The sequence below is a fragment of the Polistes fuscatus genome, unplaced genomic scaffold, assembly GCF_010416935.1.
Source record: "Polistes fuscatus isolate 324 unplaced genomic scaffold, CU_Pfus_HIC Scaffold5, whole genome shotgun sequence".
In the NCBI taxonomy this organism is placed as follows: Eukaryota; Metazoa; Arthropoda; class Insecta; order Hymenoptera; family Vespidae; genus Polistes; species Polistes fuscatus.
This window is the reverse complement of record NW_025113129.1, coordinates 3,900,446-3,917,099: the sequence shown is the minus strand read 5'-3', so window position 1 is coordinate 3,917,099 and position 16,654 is coordinate 3,900,446. Positions and strand designations below refer to the sequence as shown.

The following is a 16,654-nucleotide window of genomic DNA, read 5'->3' as shown; positions in this document are numbered from 1 at the left end:
TTTTTTCTTGTTTTTATACGCAAGCATAATTATTGCAATTTTTGTCACTTAAAAAAGATGTTTTTTCATTTAAATAAAATCCCAAATGACACTCAGGATTTAAAGTGACGAGCAGCGATGACGATGCATGCGATGATGTCACACTTATAGAAATACCGAATTGTTTTGATTGTTACACATTGTATGCTGTTATTTTCATCACTGATGTATGTGACAGTTAGATATAAAATAAACAAAAGATGCAAAATTTAACAAAAATTCCGAATCGATATTATTTAATACCACGCAAAATAATAAACTTCTCGTCGAAACATGACATTCTATGTAAACATGGAATTAATAATATTTTTAACCTTAAATGTATTCATGCGAATGGGAATATTATTAAATTGAGAAGATCTGTTTTAAAACAATATCATGTAAGTATCGCTGTGGTTTTCTATTAAACAATAAAATATTATAATAATGAAATGTTACTTTTTGACTTTTAGGTATTAAATAAAATAAATATAAAATGTCGCATCCCAGAATCATCATTTTTGAATAATCAATGTTATTTGTTAAGATTTCAAAGCTCTAGAAATTTTAGTACAAGTTCTAAACGTAATGAAAAAAAAGATGGTGATGATAATAAATCATCCAAAAATAATGACTCAGATCCTGTAAAGCATATAGTGGTAACTTTACTAAAAGTTTTCCTGATGGTAGGAGTTGTCATTATAATGGGAAAACATACGCTAATTTCTTCGACAGACGTAAGCATTCAAATGTTACCTACTAAAAATCTATTAAACGCCTAATTTATAGAAAATATATATTTTATTTTCATACAAATTGAAATAGGTCATAAATAATATTTCCTGGCACGAATTTGTACATGAAATGTTAGAGAAAGGAGAAGTGGAAGAGCTTGTAGTGGATCCGATAAATAAACTCGTAAGAATACATCTTCACCAAGGAGCAATTATTAAAGGAAAAAGAGTACCCTTCCGTATATATACTATGTATATTCCAGAGATTGAACGAATAGAAGAAAAGTTAAGGAAAGAAGAACAAAAGCTGGGTATAAAGAAAGGTAAGGTATCAATTTCAATGTTGTAAACATACTTGATGCTGTCATTTACTGAACTAATATTAATTTGACATATTCTTTTAAGAAAATGAAATATCAGTGATTTATAATAGAAGTTCCGAGCCGATGTTACAATTATTGAGACTCCTTAGTATTATTCTCCTTGCGTATACGCTTTTTAGTAGAGCGTCAGTTTCTTTCAACATTAAACCATTTTTAAGTAAATTGAAAAGTGCAAAATTTACATTAGTCGAACCATCAATGAAACATGGCAAAGGTGTACGTTTTGAGGATGTTGCGGGACTAAAAGAAGCTAAAATAGAAGTTATGGAATTTGTAGATTATTTAAAACAACCTCAACGATATCAAGTTCTCGGAGCTAAAGTACCTAAAGGTAAATATTTATATATAATATAATAATGCAATATATTTTTTCTTTTTGCACACATGATTGAAATTATTTTTTCCCAGGTGCTTTATTATTAGGACCACCAGGCTGTGGTAAAACATTATTAGCAAAAGCAGTTGCAACAGAGGCAAATGTACCGTTTTTATCTATGAATGGATCTGAATTTATTGAAGTACTTGGTGGATTAGGTGCTGCACGTGTCAGAGATTTATTTGAAGAAGGAAAGAAAAGGTGTATAATTTATACAACATTTCATATACAATTTTGTATATGCAAACAAGCGAATACTACACAAAAAGGAACATTATCATTCGCTTTTTTCATTCTCTCTGAAAGATAGTTATAAACTATACAAGTTTTATATTATATAATATTTACCCATATTTTCATGATAAAATAATATTCTTTAATATTTTTACAGAGCACCCAGTATTATATACATTGATGAAATTGATGCAATTGGTAAACAGCGTTCAGACTCTTCGGTTAATTTTACTGGCGATGAATCCGAACGTACTCTGAATCAGCTTTTAGTAGAAATGGATGGAATGATACCAACGGAGAATGTCATTGTTCTAGCATCCACCAATAGGGCTGAAATACTAGACAAAGCGTTACTTAGACCTGGTAGATTTGATAGGCATATTTTAATAGATTTACCTACAATGGTAGAAAGAAAACAAATTTTTGAATATCATTTAAAAAAACTTGTTGTGCAACTAGATACGGATAAATATTCTCAGTATTTATCATTTCTGACACCTGGGTTTACCGGTATGTAATCCATTTTTACATATTTAACGGAGCATTAATGGTTAATGTATAGCGATATATTCTTTTATAATCATTTACCTACTAAATTTACGCGTAATAAACTTACAGGTGCTGATATTGCAAATGTATGTAATGAAGCAGCGTTGTATGCTGCCAGAAACAACAAAAAAATTGTCGAAAGTTCAGATCTTATGTACGCAATAGATAAGACGATAGGTGGTATAGAGAAAAAAAGTAATACAATAGCACCATCCATGAAACGTGTTGTTGCTTATCATGAAGCTGGGCATGCGTTAATTGGATGGCTATTAAAATATACTAGCGCTTTGCTTAAAGTATCTATTGTACCTAGAACTAATCAGAAGTTAGGCTTTGCACAATACACAGAAAGTGAATACAAACTTAAAAGTAAAGAAGAACTCTATGAAACAATGTGCATGATATTAGGTGGTCGTGCAGCAGAAAATGTAATTTTTAATCAAATAACAACTGGAGCCCAAGATGATTTAGAGAAAGTAACAAAACTTGCGTATCTTCAAGTACAAAAATTTGGGATGTGTCCTGCTTTGGGACTACTGTCTTTTGACGAAAATTATACTAGTCAAGTATATATCTATACATATATTTTTTCCAAAATATAATTGATTTATTTATTTAAACTATATATTTCTATAGTATATTCTTATTGTTTACAGGAAACTAAGAAACCTTATAGTAAACGATTAGGAAACCTAATGGATGCTGAAGCACGAAAATTAATAACAAAAGCATATGAAGGAGCACAAAAAATATTAACTGATAATAGAGACAAACTAGAAAAAGTATGATTCTCATAAATCATTTTTTACTAATGTAAATTATGATATGTAATACAAAAATTTATTTTATAATTGTTTAGATAGCTGAAGCTTTGTTAGAAAAGGAAACATTAACTTACGATGACATAGAAAAGTTAATTGGTCCACCACCATTTGGTAAAAAAGGGCTTATTGATATAGCCGAATTAATTAAATCTAATCCAAACATCGAATCACATACTGTAAATCCAGTAACAACATGAATTAAACATTAATTAAGCATTAAATGTTTAATTAATTCATATATGTTTAGTAAATTATAATAAAATTGATAAATGATTAATACTGTTTTTCATTATATCATAATCTAAGGAACTATTCAACATTTTTACAAGTATCTTTTAGTTTTCATTATAAAATAAAAGGAATAATTATACTTCTATATATAAATGATTACATTTTTCTAATTATTATCAGTTTGTAATTCATATTCACATACATAAATTTGAACCTACATCTCGTACAATTTTAAAAACTTAAAAAATGATTACATATAATAAAACAATGTATTGTAGGGTATAATCATTCTGTTAATAATACATTCCAAATTTGTCATCGCAGTTTTATCTGTTTTCAATCCATAAAAAATATAAATACACGTTGAATTTGTACAATACATGTACATGCACTATATATTATTTGAGTAATTAAAATATACCTCACATAAAATTAAAATCACATGATCTTGTACTTTTAATAAATTCACTTTATCTAATAACGAATTAGAATAATGTATTTAACAAACAAAAACCGTGCAAATGCGTGTACAGAATTACTAATTTTTCAATGTTTTCTCTGTTTAATCATTATGATGTTAAATTAAATAAAACATTTCTTTTTCCCATGTCATATTCAAGACCCCAGTAATATGATCTATTGTTAAGATATTTATTGCACCAATCGTTAATATCTAAATTGTAGATAATAATAGAGTAATTAACGATTAGTATGCATATATATGTATATATATATATATATTTATATATAATATATATATATATATATATATATATATATATATATTAAATATATATTACAAATTTTTCAATAACAGATATACAAGATATATCTGTATATTGTTATAATCTATTCAATATTTCATATTTTCAATGCACACAATTGCAGTAAATAATTAACCATCAATGATAAAACTAGGGTCTTTAAAGACGAAGGTATAATTATATATTTCGAATGCAAATAAATAGATTCAATGAAAATATGTTATTCATATTAATCCGTTTGCATCTCTGGTAAATGTAATAATTCGCAAACGTTGACCGTCACTTATTACCAAGCACGGGATACAATCTACACGCAGTTTGCAAGCGATACGTACAAAAATTTATAACTTTTAATGCATTGTCAGCAAATGTTATTTCTTGAAAACTGAATTCTATTATATTAATTAAAGCAATAACATTCGCATCTCCCTTTTATGAATTAGTCCATTCGCTGTAAGGAAAATGAAACATGCCTTGTCCTAACTAAAGTTTTTCTTCAAATAAAACAACGAAAATATTAAAAATAAAGATATAGTTTTTTAGCGGCATTTACAATGATTTAAAGAAAAATAAAACCTACGAGATACCTCGTAATTGGCAGTGAATGGACTAGTAATCTATTTAGAACTCAGAAGCAAATGGGTCAAAGTATTTTATAAATGCGAGGAAGAACGGTAACGATATACTATGATAGTATTTTTTTTCTTTGTTCACATATAAACAATATATTCGAATCAGGGTACCAGTGACAGTAAAGCGTCTATACAATTGGCGCTGTAAATACTAGGAACAATTACTTATCGTTGGCTCGAAGTTATTAACCGATAAGGACAATTTTGATTTGTGCTTCATATTAGTCCTCAAGTATATCTTCTTCGAGAGTCTATCACATTTAAACATATACGTATGTTACTTATTATTCCTTTATAATCAAGTCTTTAAAAGTGGAGGTAAGTTTTTTCTCTGACCGTGTTCCATTCCAATAGACATTTCCGCAATGTTCACAGATATAAAATAATTGTATACTCCTCGGTGTTTGGAATGGAAATTTATTAATTTGTACTCGTATATTATATCTGGTTGTACATGTTTCCATATTTATAGTATTTGTACTAAGAATCCATCTACGCTCACGATTTTGTTTACTATATTTATCATTACCACTAACTTTATCGGTCTTGTTAATGTCATGTACTTGCTTTTTATTTGCAGGCAAAAATTGATCAAAGTTGACACAATGATTTTCTTGCTTAATTATTTTCATATAACTGAAAATATCAAAATAATTCTTTTATTATAGAAATTCAATCATCATTAATATGCATTTTAGAATACATTTTACAATATTTAGAAAAACCCTAAATTTATTAATAAACAATGATAAACGTTTACTTTTATTAACTTTTATACAAACCTTTCAACAAGTTTTTGAAACGAGGCTCTCGGAACTTCAACGAATTCATCATAATTGCAAATTTGACATCGACTGAATATATCCCTTTGTGTAACAATCACAGAAAAATGGTTTAAGACTTCACGCAATTGTTCATTAGGTTTAGTTGAAATAACTTTATAACAATGCGCTAGTGGTAAATATTGCTTGCGCTACAAAATATTAATAATTAAACTTTAAATATTATAAACTAGAAAAAAATAGTAGTTCAATCATTTACATAAGATCTTACCCTTTGTGTTAGTAAAATTCTATTTTCTTTCGCTGCTAATGCAGCAGTTTGTTTTCCCCCTTTATCAAATACATCATATAAACAATCACATCCACACATACGTAATTTTTTTACTAAATCACCCAACATTGAATCACATGCAACGCGCCATTTATGTGCTGCTACAGGATTTTGTGGATTTACGATAGATTGATTTGGTGGATATACCAGAGATTGATCTTGTGAATATACTATTAAAGGTAGTTTACGTTTACTTTCTTGCTGATTAAAATTTCTACGTACTGGAACACACTGATGTGTTTGTTGAACTTTCTTAGAATGTTTAGAATTACCATCATTTTGACAATTTTCTTTTTTGTTAGGGAGAGGAATTGATTCCAGTTTTAACTATAAACAATATAAATATATAATTCAAAAATTCTCTTATATTATTAATACTTAATAAATTTTTATTTTTATACACATACTTTATTTAGACATTTTTTAGGAGATTTTTTGGAATTTGTATTTGGAATGTGCTGTATCTCTGTACAAATATCATGAAATGGTATGTCTTCTATTATGCATTTTTCGGCCAAAGTTTCATATATTTCCAAGAGACAATATGCATCCAATGCTGTCATTAAATAAATTTTATATTATTATATAATTTAATAGGTATTGTGTGATTTAAAAAATCAATATAAGAAGATGTATAGAAGAAGAATTAATAGAATTACTAACCAGCATATATTATTTGACTTTCCCTTAGTGGCCGTTGTTCCCAGTTAGAAAATTGATCTGATTTATTCAACTTTGCTCCAAGACATACTTCTACTAACTTGCTTAAACTTTCACTCGTAAACTTTATATCGCCTTTATAAGGAAATTCAAACTTGTATTTATTTACAAGCTTTCTCCACAAAAATAATATATCTAGATAACCTTGTCCATTAACTTTACTTGAAATAGCTGGCAGACAATCGCGTATCATTGATATATCGTTAGCTATTCCAAAACCTACAATAAAAATACATATTATATTGGACAGTTTATAGAAGGTATCCTATAAATAATGGTATAAGCGAGTAGGAGGTAATTCTACGTGAAAAATTAAGTTTAAAATATAGAGTGCAATTTTTGTGTACTCTAATAATAAAATAAGAATTAATATTCTTACCAAGTTTTAAGATATGTTTATTTTCGAATAACAATAAATTGAATTCTGTCCAAAGTTGATCAAGGTTGTTTCCTATACTAATAACATCTATTATATATGCATTTTTCTCTGTTGCTATTTGTATTAGAGCCAATTGAGTCTTTTTAATACCTAAGAAAATATTTCTTTAAAAACTAGTTTAGAATTTAAATGTTTGTACATGTCTATAAACAGAAAGTGCATTTATATACCAAAAGTTGGTTTCCACTCAGAATCAATACCAACAATATTAATTCTTCTTAAATCATTATTGAGAAATTCTTCAAACTTTCTTGGATTATCTATAAGTTTAATTGCGTCTCTAGGTAATTTTAAAGTATGATAAACTGCTGAACTGTCTTTGCAATCTTCCTCTTTGCTAGTAGAAGCACCCTCATTTATATCTACAAATGAAAAAGACGTGAGACGTAATAGATGAAGAAGTGTAATATTAATTAATTATATAATAATATTAGTTTGACTAATAAGTAATGTCGTCTGGAAATCATACTAAGTCTATGCAAATGGTTCGCAATGCTAAACTTTGATATTCTTAATATTCCGGCAATCTGTCATGTGGTATATAATGTGGATTATTATAAATTAAAGTAAAGATTTGATCGTTATCAATCTCGATAGGTCTGCTATAACGTTTATTATTGATAAAACTAAAATCTCTAGACTGAAACTTTTCGAACTATCTTTGTACAGCATCATCACCATGGACATCAGAAATCTTCTTTGCTATTTACACTGTAGTTTTTTCTTTGCGAAAATAAAAAAGCATAATCACATGAAAATATACCAAGTTCATCAAACATCTAATCTTCAAATCTAAATAAATACTACAAAATTTGACTAAAAACAATGAACTCTATTTTAAATCGCACATTGGAATCTTAGCTTTAAGATTATATAATATTATTTATTGGCCAACCCAATATAATAATTCTAAATACTTTACCATCAGGATGGTTATCTGCGTGTAAACAAATATCCCATGACCATTTCACTTTAGGAATATTAAATGTTTTAGCCCAATATAAACTTTCTTTAATTTCACCTAACCAGGATAATAATTTAACACATTCTAATTGCAACTCTTCGTCATTTCCTACTGCTTCCTTTATCATTTCTCTCCAACTTTCAGTATCTAAATATTAACGAAATATATAACATATATATATATATATATAGGTATGTTGTAACGAATTTCAGAAAATTATATTTACGATTTAATAAAATAAAAAATCACAAAAATAAACTTACTTAAGCTCTTATCATCGAACCGTTTATGAATGAGAAATTGTAATGCACCTTTATTCCGTCTTCGATTTAAGTTTGGACACAATTCTGGTGAAATATTATAAAGCTTAACAAAACGCGCTATTAATTTTGTTAGTGGTCGCATTTGTATTGTTTCAATTTTTACATCAGGTATATCATTTTCTCTGGAATTAATTATACATTGAATACCAAATCATATGTAAGTATATGTACACTAATTAATAATATTTCTACTAACCCTATCATATAAAAAAATATGATTATGTACTAGAAATGTTCATAAGTTTTTAAAATGCAACATATGTCCAATAACATATTTAATAGCTTAAACTAAAAAACTTGAAAATCAACGTCTGTGAGCTACATGTAATTCTCAATTCATATAAATATTGTTTTAGAACACAATATTGCTACTAAGATTACAAATTGACAACTATATTAATCTATGCAACCAAAATCTTTGTTTACTATAAATATAAAAATTTAAGACATGCATCCATATTTTTCGCTATATGAAAAAGAATGAAAGAAGCCCTCTCTGCTGACATAAAATTGATAGATATTATTCTATATAAAAATGATATAAACTTACTGAATATATTGATCTAATTTATTATCCATATTTTTTCCTAGGGCAACTAAATTATCCAAGAACGATATCAATATTTTCTGTATATTTGGATAATCAAATAAAAAATCTTCTACAATTGCTAACTTATTTTGTAAAATAAGAGGCAGTAATAGTACTTCCGGATCAGCATAACATGATTGTAACTTTAACATAGTTATATATTGTGCCGCTTCTTTATACCTTTTCCTATCGATCATACTCTAAAATGATGGATGATACATTTTATTTATAAATTATTAAGTAAAAACCCCTAGAAATTGTATTTGTAAATCATTTGCATACCTGAATCATTTGTAAAAACAATTCTTTATGTTCAATAAATTCATATATATTTGAGACCATTTTAACAAGTTGCATATTTTTATGAAGACTGAGTAATTTAAAAGCTGCTATCTTCAGATCAGGAACCAAACATTCTTTATAGTTATCCTTTTGAAGTATTAACCAATTTGAAAATTCTTCTATAACTACGATTTAATAGATGCATCAACCTTCTTTTAAAATAAAGATACCAGAAGTAATATATTTTTAAATATATACTTCATTCTTCTTATTAGTAAGAGATATATATATATATATATATATATATATATATATTTATATATATAAATTAAAAAAAAAATTAAACTTCATTAATATTAACTAATTGAAAAATTGTAATTATACTAAATGCACAAACCTGTAAAGGAAAGAGTCGATCCTGCTTTTGCTTGTTTAAAATCTGGTATATTTACTAGAATCCTCAATGTACTCAAATAAGGATTTGGAGCGGTATCAAAATAATCAAATAATGTTTTGTTAACACCTTCACATTTTTTCCCTAAAAATGTCCATTTGTCAATGAAAAACAAAATTGATAACGTACATTAAAATTAATTATACTCACATAATTTCCACATATGACACAAAGTTTTCAGCCATATTTTTGTGGCTTCGTCTATAGTTTTGAAGAATAAATCTTCGTCGGAATTTTCTTGACAAGATGCCATGTGATGGCTTGATCCATTTTTGATGCTTACCATCGCTTGCGCCATGATTCTTGTACTCCAATATTGCCTCGTGACATGCGTTACGAATTTCTATTTTATCTTTTCAACCTTAATTATCAATATTTTGATTAATAGAATACAACTATCTTATTTGAATTCGTTACTTCTGATTGCCACTATTTGAAAAAAAAGACTTTATCGTGACCTTAATTTATCTTTTCCTTGTTTAATATGTTCAAAAATTGCATAAATCATAAGCTGTTATAGATGGCTTCTTCACGACTATTGGCAACGTATACTAGGGACTTTAGCCTTAGGAAGACGCAACGTAAATAAAGGTAGGCTGTGTTATTTTGTTTTACAAAGAATACAATATTTTTGTTACTAAAAACTTTTCACTCGCAATCAATCAAATCAAATGTCTGCCTATTATCATCCGTTATTTTAGAATAACTGTCAGTTACAAACTATATTACTATTTGATTATTACATTATTCACTTGATCCGTAAATCTTCAATGTTTTTAAAAATCTATACCATATTTTCTGACAGAGGAAATTATTTATTTTTACCTCTTTTAAAAAATTGCCGCGCGGTTTGTCACAATAAAAAACCGGAAATACTTGCTACAGCTGCGTCCTCTTCAACTCTTCTCAATGACTTTTAACTCTTTAGGGAAGATTCCACAGTAATGTTCATTGTTTAACAAGCAATAAAATGAACGAAGAAGATCGTCAGAAAATTGATTTGTATTGTGATATCGCAGTAGGTAACATCAATATAATTAATTTGTGGCCTAAGCTGGTAGAAAATAAGATTTTTAACATCGACGATGTCAACATATCCACATGGAAAGTAAGCATTGATCAATTTCTTCAATCAAATTCTGATCAATTAGTTTATATTTTACTTGATTACATTTTTTTGAACTATTAAACAAAATAACAATTAAAGACATGTCATTAAAAGTAAACTTGTTGCTTATTAATTATTCACAGAAAAATTTTGACAAAAAAGAGACTGTTCGAAATATTTGGTTGACAATTAAAACAAGAGGGCCTTCTGCATTCCAAGGTCTACTTCTGAGTTTAAGACAAAGCAGTCATGAAGAACTGGCAGATTTGTTAGATAAACACGCAGAAAATAGTTTAATTAATAGCTTAAAATTATGTAACGACGATTATTATCGGAACATAAAAGAAGCTCTGTATCCTTTAAAAATAAAAGTGAAAAAAGGTGATAAATTTTCAAGTAGCCCACATGAAGTTATTAAATGTTATCAAATGAGAAGTAAACCTCGTGGATTGGTTTTAATTATTACAAATATTGATTTTAAATTTGGTATAGATAAATCTAGATGGTCAGCAACACAAGATCAAGCAAATCTTAAAAAAATGTTCGAAGAAATGGGATTTTTTGTTGAAATGCATTGCAATTTGACAGGACAGGTGTAGTAATAAATAATAATTTATATGAAATTATGCATTGTTCTAATTAAATATAATCTAAACTAAAACCTTTTTTAGGAAATTAAAGATTGCGTCACATCATTTTCAAGACGTAAAGAATTACTAAATGTTGATTCGTGCTTTATAATTGTTAGTAGTCATGGCAATGGTCCTGGCAGAAAGGGCGAAGAGGATTGTACAGAAATTTCTGGTGTAGATAATTACACGGATCAAATTCCACATGGGTATACAAAAGTTTTTTGTTCAGACGTTATAGATTGTTTCACATCCGAAGCTTGTCCTTACTTAGCAGGGAAACCAAAAATATTTATTTTTCAATTATGTCGGTATGTATGTTTAATAAAAAGGGTGTTTTATTTAGAAGGATATGAAAAGAACAATAACTTTTTATTGTTCATTTTCTTTTTTTTTTTGAAATTATGTTATTGAAGGGATTATTTTTTAGAGGCAACAAAACACAAACAAAAACCATAACAACAAGCAAGATAATGCCTAAACAGGTAACTGATTTATCTGAAGATTATATGCCTGGAAACAATTCTAACGTCAAGATTAAAAAGAAAGTAATTAGGAATTATTCTGATATGTTAATTGCATATGCTACACTACCAGGACATGTTGCCTTTCGTAATAATGTAATTGGTAGTTGGTTTATACTAATATTTTGTGAAGTATTTATGAATCATGCTTACAAAGATCATGTGTGTGACTTATTCAAAATAGTAAGTATAACTCTTCAGTAAATCATTTTCTCGGACATAAGTGTATATTAAAAAATATAAATAAATAACTAGAAATTTATTATGTGTTAATTTATAGATAGATTCACGATTGAGAAAAGTGACAACAACTGAAATTTATTGTCAAACAATATCGCTTGAATGCAAAGGTTTTCATAAATATTGTTATATCAATCCTGGAGTTTTTGAATAGAAAGAAGAAAAATAACAAAAGTGCATAGTAATATACCAGGATCCAGTATATATTAATTTTACCATTGCTGTTAATGAAGACGGTGACCAAGTTTTATAACCAGTAAAGTTTAAAATATCTTTCTTCTACACTATACATTGATTTTAATTAAAAGCAACTCTTACAATTAATGCGGCTTTTGATTTTGTCCTTCTTAGATCGGCGACATGTATGCTGTCATAAGAGATTAAATTATCTGGTAACAAGATGCTATGAGCTTATTTGATTGAAATATTTCAATTACTTCAATGAATGAATAAGGAAAAGAGGTATCATCGAGTAATATGCAAAACACCTTATGATTTCTCCATGCCGGGGAATAATAGAAAACAATATTTTTTCTATGAAACAGCAAAATTTGGAAGAATTAAAAATTTTTCCGTAATATTTTAGTCTGAATAATGTTACAAAATTTGTAATTTTCGATCAAGTAGATATATTCACTACCAATGAAAGTGATAGCAATTATTTCGAGCATTTTTATTATAATAATAAATCTTTTTTTTATTATAGATAATAATTTACATTTTTGATAAACTGACTTATACATTTATATTTTAATATTAAGTTGTAATGAATAAGAAAAGTTACCTGCGTGCGTGTGTGTGTTACAGTATAACGTTACCTGTAAGAAGCATATATATTTTATACAGATTTGTGAAAGAAAAAGATAAATAAAAAAATATTTCATATCTATGAAAAATTGTTTTAAATCAATTTATGTTATTATTAGAAATTATAGTCGCGAAGAGAAACGTAGGCTTGTACCTAAATAATTGTTATAATATAACAATTTTTGGAAATTGAAAAATTTGATGCAGTTTATAACGCAAACCTTTAAATATTTCTAAACAACAAAAATATATATTTTTATATATGAATATATATAACTTAGACCACTTTCATAATCTTTCACTTTCATAATATAAAAATTGTTGAGACATTTAAATAATCAGATGAGTATATGTATTATTTATTTTCCGTTCTCAGGAACTCAATTTAATTTTAAACTGTTATATGTTAATACAGTAAATTATTATGGATTGCCATATAATTATAATAGTATAATGCATTATTCAATGACAGCATTTTCTAAAAATAGGTCCGTAGCAACAATAGCACCCGAGATATGCACGTTTATATTTTTCACTTTACTATTTCTTTCTTTCGTATTGGTATTAATAATTTTCATACAGATAAATAATGTAGAAATTGGTCAAAGATTAAGATTATCTTATTATGATATAAAAAAAATATTAATAATATATAAATGCAGTCTAATGTATTACGATAAGAATGAAAAATTGTATGAGGAGGAAAATAATTAAATTAAATTCGGTTTTTCAAAACTAAAAAATAATACAATTGAAGTACTACGTAAAACAACAGATAATACTGCAAGTACTAATAAAAAAGAAGGAATATTTATAAATTCTACGTCAACTAGTGAACATGAATCATTAAATAAAACAGGTAATGTAAATTCGTCTACCAATCATTCACAATCCGAATATCAATTAAATAGTACTGAATATTATTCTATTAATCCAAATTTTGCTATTGTAAATTATCTAATTTATAATATTTATTATTTTGAATAATCTTATTATAAGAGCAACAAAAATCAGATAAATTTTTCGAATATCGTATAATTTTAATTTTAATGAATTCTAACATAATATCCTACGTATTCTTTTGATAAGGAATTTATTTCGAATTATTATAAATAAATTAAATGTCATACATTATTATAAATACTTATCGATTTTTTGTGTAATATGAATCCTTTTTTGTAAAATCACTGTATTTTGAATGGCCTTCTTCATGCGATGGTCTATCATGATTCCGAGATTTATGTTTTTTCTTTATGTGTTTATCTTTTGATTTATGCTTATGTTTTTTATGAGACTTGTAATCTCTAGAACGAGATCTATGCCTATGTTCACTACGTTTATCTTTTTTTGTTTCCTTCGAATCTGATAAACGGTTTTTGTATTCCTGATATTTTATAGTTTCAGAATCATTTTTATCTATTGTATTTTCTTGTCGTCGATTATATATTGTATTTGTATGGTGATGTCCATTTTTATCATTTGGAGAGAAGTGAGTGGATGCGGATGGTTTTTCATAATGGTTAGTTGCAATTAATTTCTGTTTCTCTGAATATGTATTTGAGTTTTGTTCAGAAGAGTATGCAGTTCTTGTTATGTCGGCATCCTTTTGTTCCAAAATATATTCTGTATATATTTCCATCTGCTGATTAATAACTTCTCTAATAATTTCTATATGGGATTTTTTATTAGTGTGCACACCTCTGTGTTTAGCTCTACGCCTTTTTAGATTACGTTCTAATATAAGCATTTCTAAATAGGACATTTCTTTGTTATCTTTATCTTGTGGTTTCCTAAATAGATGATATAGATAAGGTTTTAGTATTAATGATAAAATTAATGTGTTTATATATCTGTTAATTTTTAAAAACTTACGGTCTATTTATATCGGCAATATCATGACCTATATCAGGTTTAACAGTATGAGCAATCACATATTCGTACAGTGCCTTCCTTTCATCGCTAGTAAAATCTGAGATGAGTCTATCTGATGTACGTGGAATTAAACGCTGATCCGAACCTAGTACGTGTCAAGAAATTCCATTTTTCACAACAGAAAAATTAGATATATATATAATAGTGATCAATGAAAAAGTATAACAATGTTATTTTATAGAAGATAAAAAATAATTAACTAAACTAGTAAAAAGTAACCCTTTGCACTCTGATTATTTTCTTTGCGCTTGTAGGTTATTAACTTTAGACACTTTTGGGTAAATACAATTATGGCTTGACAATTAAACTCCATGGATACTTTGAAATTAAAACTGAAGGATAAAATTAACAAATAAATCTCAATAGTTTAACAAAAAAAGAATAAGAAGTTCAGAGTACGTGGACAAAATTGATCAAAGTAACAATATTATCTGAATTTTGTTATTACGATTGTAAAAGCATAATATTAACACCAATGTTTGGATTTAAAGTAGAGAATGCAATGCTTTAGTTATTATAACATTAATGCTGGTAATTTAAGCGCAAAGGGTTAAATTATTATGATAGTGGAAAGTATAATCTATTATCGATATATGTACATTAAGCAAAGGATATGAAAAAGGATATATATATCGAGTCCGTGCCAAGTATAACATTCATAATCTTCTGGAAAAGATTAAACAATTTAAGATACAAAAAAGTATTAATCTTTATTTACATCATCTAAGACCAACCTGTTTTCATCTCTGGATTTTGTTTTTTTGCTTGTCGCAAGACTTCATCTTGTAATTCTTCATCTAGAAAACAGAATATTTCAAACCGTTACTATACAATTATACTTAGATTTATACTTAATCGATATGGAATATAAGAAATGCTGTTATACTAACCAAATGTGAGACTCGAAGAAGTATTTGGTGGTAAAGCTGATTCTGGAAATGGGATATCCAATTTTTGATAACCTTCTGCTTTCCATTGACAGGCAGGTAGATGTGTTTCAAGACATGCTTCTGTAATTCGATGTGATGGATCGTAGGGACATGTTAAAAAATTTGTATTCTAGAGAACATAAAATGCATTACTTTTTTATATTACTTTTATCTTGGAAATGAATTAAATTCAACAATATATATATATAGTATATATAACAATTTTATGTACATCATTAGATATGCTTTCAACTGTCCATCCTAAAGTAGAAGTTATGTTAACAATTTCTTGGTTAATATTTTTGGTGAAATCACTTAATTCTAATAATTGTTTTTTTCTCTCGTCCAACCTGATCTCCAACATTATAAATTACATAAAAATGCAAACACAATCGAAAAGTACCATTCAAACAGGCTAACCTAACCTACTGTTGAACTTTGTAATAGTTCTATTACAGAGGACACCCTATTCGCTTGCATTCGCAATTCAAATAAAGAATTGCTGATATTTTATAAAACATTCAATTTTTCAATTTAAACCGAGTAAATGTATTCGTAGTGAACTCTCCCAATGCTCGAAAATCTAAACAAAATAAAAAATAAGATTACATTAGATAATATAAATCAAATCAAATCTATTAAAGTTGTTTACAGGACCTTCCGAACGATGCGCATGCGTATAAAGAAAATAATTTAATTAATAAAAATTAAGATTTTAACGCTCTTATTTTAACATTTTTACATTTTTATGTAATTATTTTACCGCTCCTGCGCAGTGATAACTTCGAGAGTAAAATTTTTATCTAATGAAACATAAGATCAAAATTAATTAATATATAAAATAGAATAATGGAGT

General features: G+C 27.2%; 4 protein-coding genes across 6 annotated transcripts; 2 read left to right on the top strand and 2 right to left on the bottom strand.

Moving 5' to 3' along the window:
- LOC122522093 (paraplegin) lies at positions 1 to 3,936 on the top strand. The gene is made up of 9 exons (XM_043642895.1): positions 1 to 419; positions 492 to 755; positions 844 to 1,075; positions 1,158 to 1,466; positions 1,544 to 1,712; positions 1,903 to 2,255; positions 2,364 to 2,860; positions 2,951 to 3,076; positions 3,154 to 3,936. The coding sequence occupies exons 1-9, from the start codon at positions 240 to 242 to the stop codon at positions 3,313 to 3,315; spliced, it is 2,292 nt and encodes a 763-aa protein (XP_043498830.1). The 5' UTR covers positions 1 to 239; the 3' UTR covers positions 3,316 to 3,936.
- An 847-nt stretch (positions 3,937 to 4,783) lies between these two features.
- On the bottom strand, positions 4,784 to 10,211 carry LOC122522063 (exonuclease mut-7 homolog). 2 transcript variants are annotated; one of them, XM_043642856.1, is made up of 13 exons: positions 9,780 to 10,211; positions 9,573 to 9,713; positions 9,176 to 9,360; positions 8,855 to 9,093; positions 8,245 to 8,426; positions 7,940 to 8,128; positions 7,188 to 7,379; positions 6,958 to 7,107; positions 6,522 to 6,797; positions 6,266 to 6,414; positions 5,799 to 6,185; positions 5,528 to 5,718; positions 4,784 to 5,381 (listed from the first exon to the last, which is right to left on the bottom strand). In XM_043642856.1, exons 1-13 carry the CDS (start codon positions 9,925 to 9,927, stop codon positions 5,030 to 5,032), a joined length of 2,781 nt encoding a protein of 926 aa, XP_043498791.1. In that variant the 5' UTR covers positions 9,928 to 10,211; the 3' UTR covers positions 4,784 to 5,029. The 2 variants fall into 2 exon arrangements, with proteins under 2 accessions (XP_043498791.1, XP_043498792.1); XM_043642857.1 differs by lacking the exon at positions 9,780 to 10,211 and having other exon boundaries at positions 9,176 to 9,387; positions 9,573 to 9,663.
- Positions 10,212 to 10,505: 294 nt separating this feature from the next.
- LOC122522064 (caspase-2-like) lies at positions 10,506 to 13,017 on the top strand. Of its 2 annotated transcripts, XM_043642859.1 has the most exons (7): positions 10,506 to 10,737; positions 10,881 to 11,118; positions 11,230 to 11,330; positions 11,409 to 11,677; positions 11,797 to 12,073; positions 12,171 to 12,386; positions 12,482 to 13,017. In XM_043642859.1, the coding sequence occupies exons 1-6, from the start codon at positions 10,600 to 10,602 to the stop codon at positions 12,282 to 12,284; spliced, it is 1,137 nt and encodes a 378-aa protein (XP_043498794.1). In that variant the 5' UTR covers positions 10,506 to 10,599; the 3' UTR covers positions 12,285 to 12,386; positions 12,482 to 13,017. The 2 variants fall into 2 exon arrangements, with proteins under 2 accessions (XP_043498794.1, XP_043498793.1); XM_043642858.1 differs by having other exon boundaries at positions 10,881 to 11,330.
- Positions 13,018 to 13,292: 275 nt separating this feature from the next.
- Positions 13,293 to 16,370, bottom strand: LOC122522192 (U11/U12 small nuclear ribonucleoprotein 48 kDa protein-like). Its single transcript, XM_043643036.1, has 5 exons — positions 16,031 to 16,370; positions 15,760 to 15,928; positions 15,604 to 15,666; positions 14,810 to 14,954; positions 13,293 to 14,727 (listed from the first exon to the last, which is right to left on the bottom strand). Exons 1-5 carry the CDS (start codon positions 16,160 to 16,162, stop codon positions 14,082 to 14,084), a joined length of 1,155 nt encoding a protein of 384 aa, XP_043498971.1. The 5' UTR covers positions 16,163 to 16,370; the 3' UTR covers positions 13,293 to 14,081.
- Between the last annotated feature and the right edge of the window lie 284 nt (positions 16,371 to 16,654).

Excerpts from the sequence above, each read along its gene's own strand:
- LOC122522063 (XM_043642856.1), bottom strand. The coding sequence starts at position 9,927 with ATGGCGCAAGCGATGGTAAGCATCAAAAATGGATCAAGCCATCACATG. Across the intron at positions 7,380-7,939 it reads CGCAGATAACCATCCTGATG|ATATAAATGAGGGTGCTTCT; the intron begins GTAAAGTATTTA and ends TTTCATTTGTAG. Across the intron at positions 7,108-7,187 it reads TGAGTGGAAACCAACTTTTG|GTATTAAAAAGACTCAATTG; the intron begins GTATATAAATGC and ends ATATTTTCTTAG.
- LOC122522093 (XM_043642895.1), top strand. The coding sequence starts at position 240 with ATGCAAAATTTAACAAAAATTCCGAATCGATATTATTTAATACCACGC. Across the intron at positions 1,076-1,157 it reads AAAGCTGGGTATAAAGAAAG|AAAATGAAATATCAGTGATT; the intron begins GTAAGGTATCAA and ends TATTCTTTTAAG. Across the intron at positions 3,077-3,153 it reads ATAGAGACAAACTAGAAAAA|ATAGCTGAAGCTTTGTTAGA; the intron begins GTATGATTCTCA and ends ATAATTGTTTAG.
- LOC122522064 (XM_043642858.1), top strand. The coding sequence starts at position 10,600 with ATGAACGAAGAAGATCGTCAGAAAATTGATTTGTATTGTGATATCGCA. Across the intron at positions 10,738-10,880 it reads TCAACATATCCACATGGAAA|AAAAATTTTGACAAAAAAGA; the intron begins GTAAGCATTGAT and ends AATTATTCACAG. Across the intron at positions 11,678-11,796 it reads TTTATTTTTCAATTATGTCG|AGGCAACAAAACACAAACAA; the intron begins GTATGTATGTTT and ends ATTATTTTTTAG.
- LOC122522192 (XM_043643036.1), bottom strand. The coding sequence starts at position 16,162 with ATGTTGGAGATCAGGTTGGACGAGAGAAAAAAACAATTATTAGAATTA. Across the intron at positions 15,929-16,030 it reads TTGAAAGCATATCTAATGAT|AATACAAATTTTTTAACATG; the intron begins GTACATAAAATT and ends TATGTTCTCTAG. Across the intron at positions 14,728-14,809 it reads ATTGCCGATATAAATAGACC|GAAACCACAAGATAAAGATA; the intron begins GTAAGTTTTTAA and ends TCATCTATTTAG.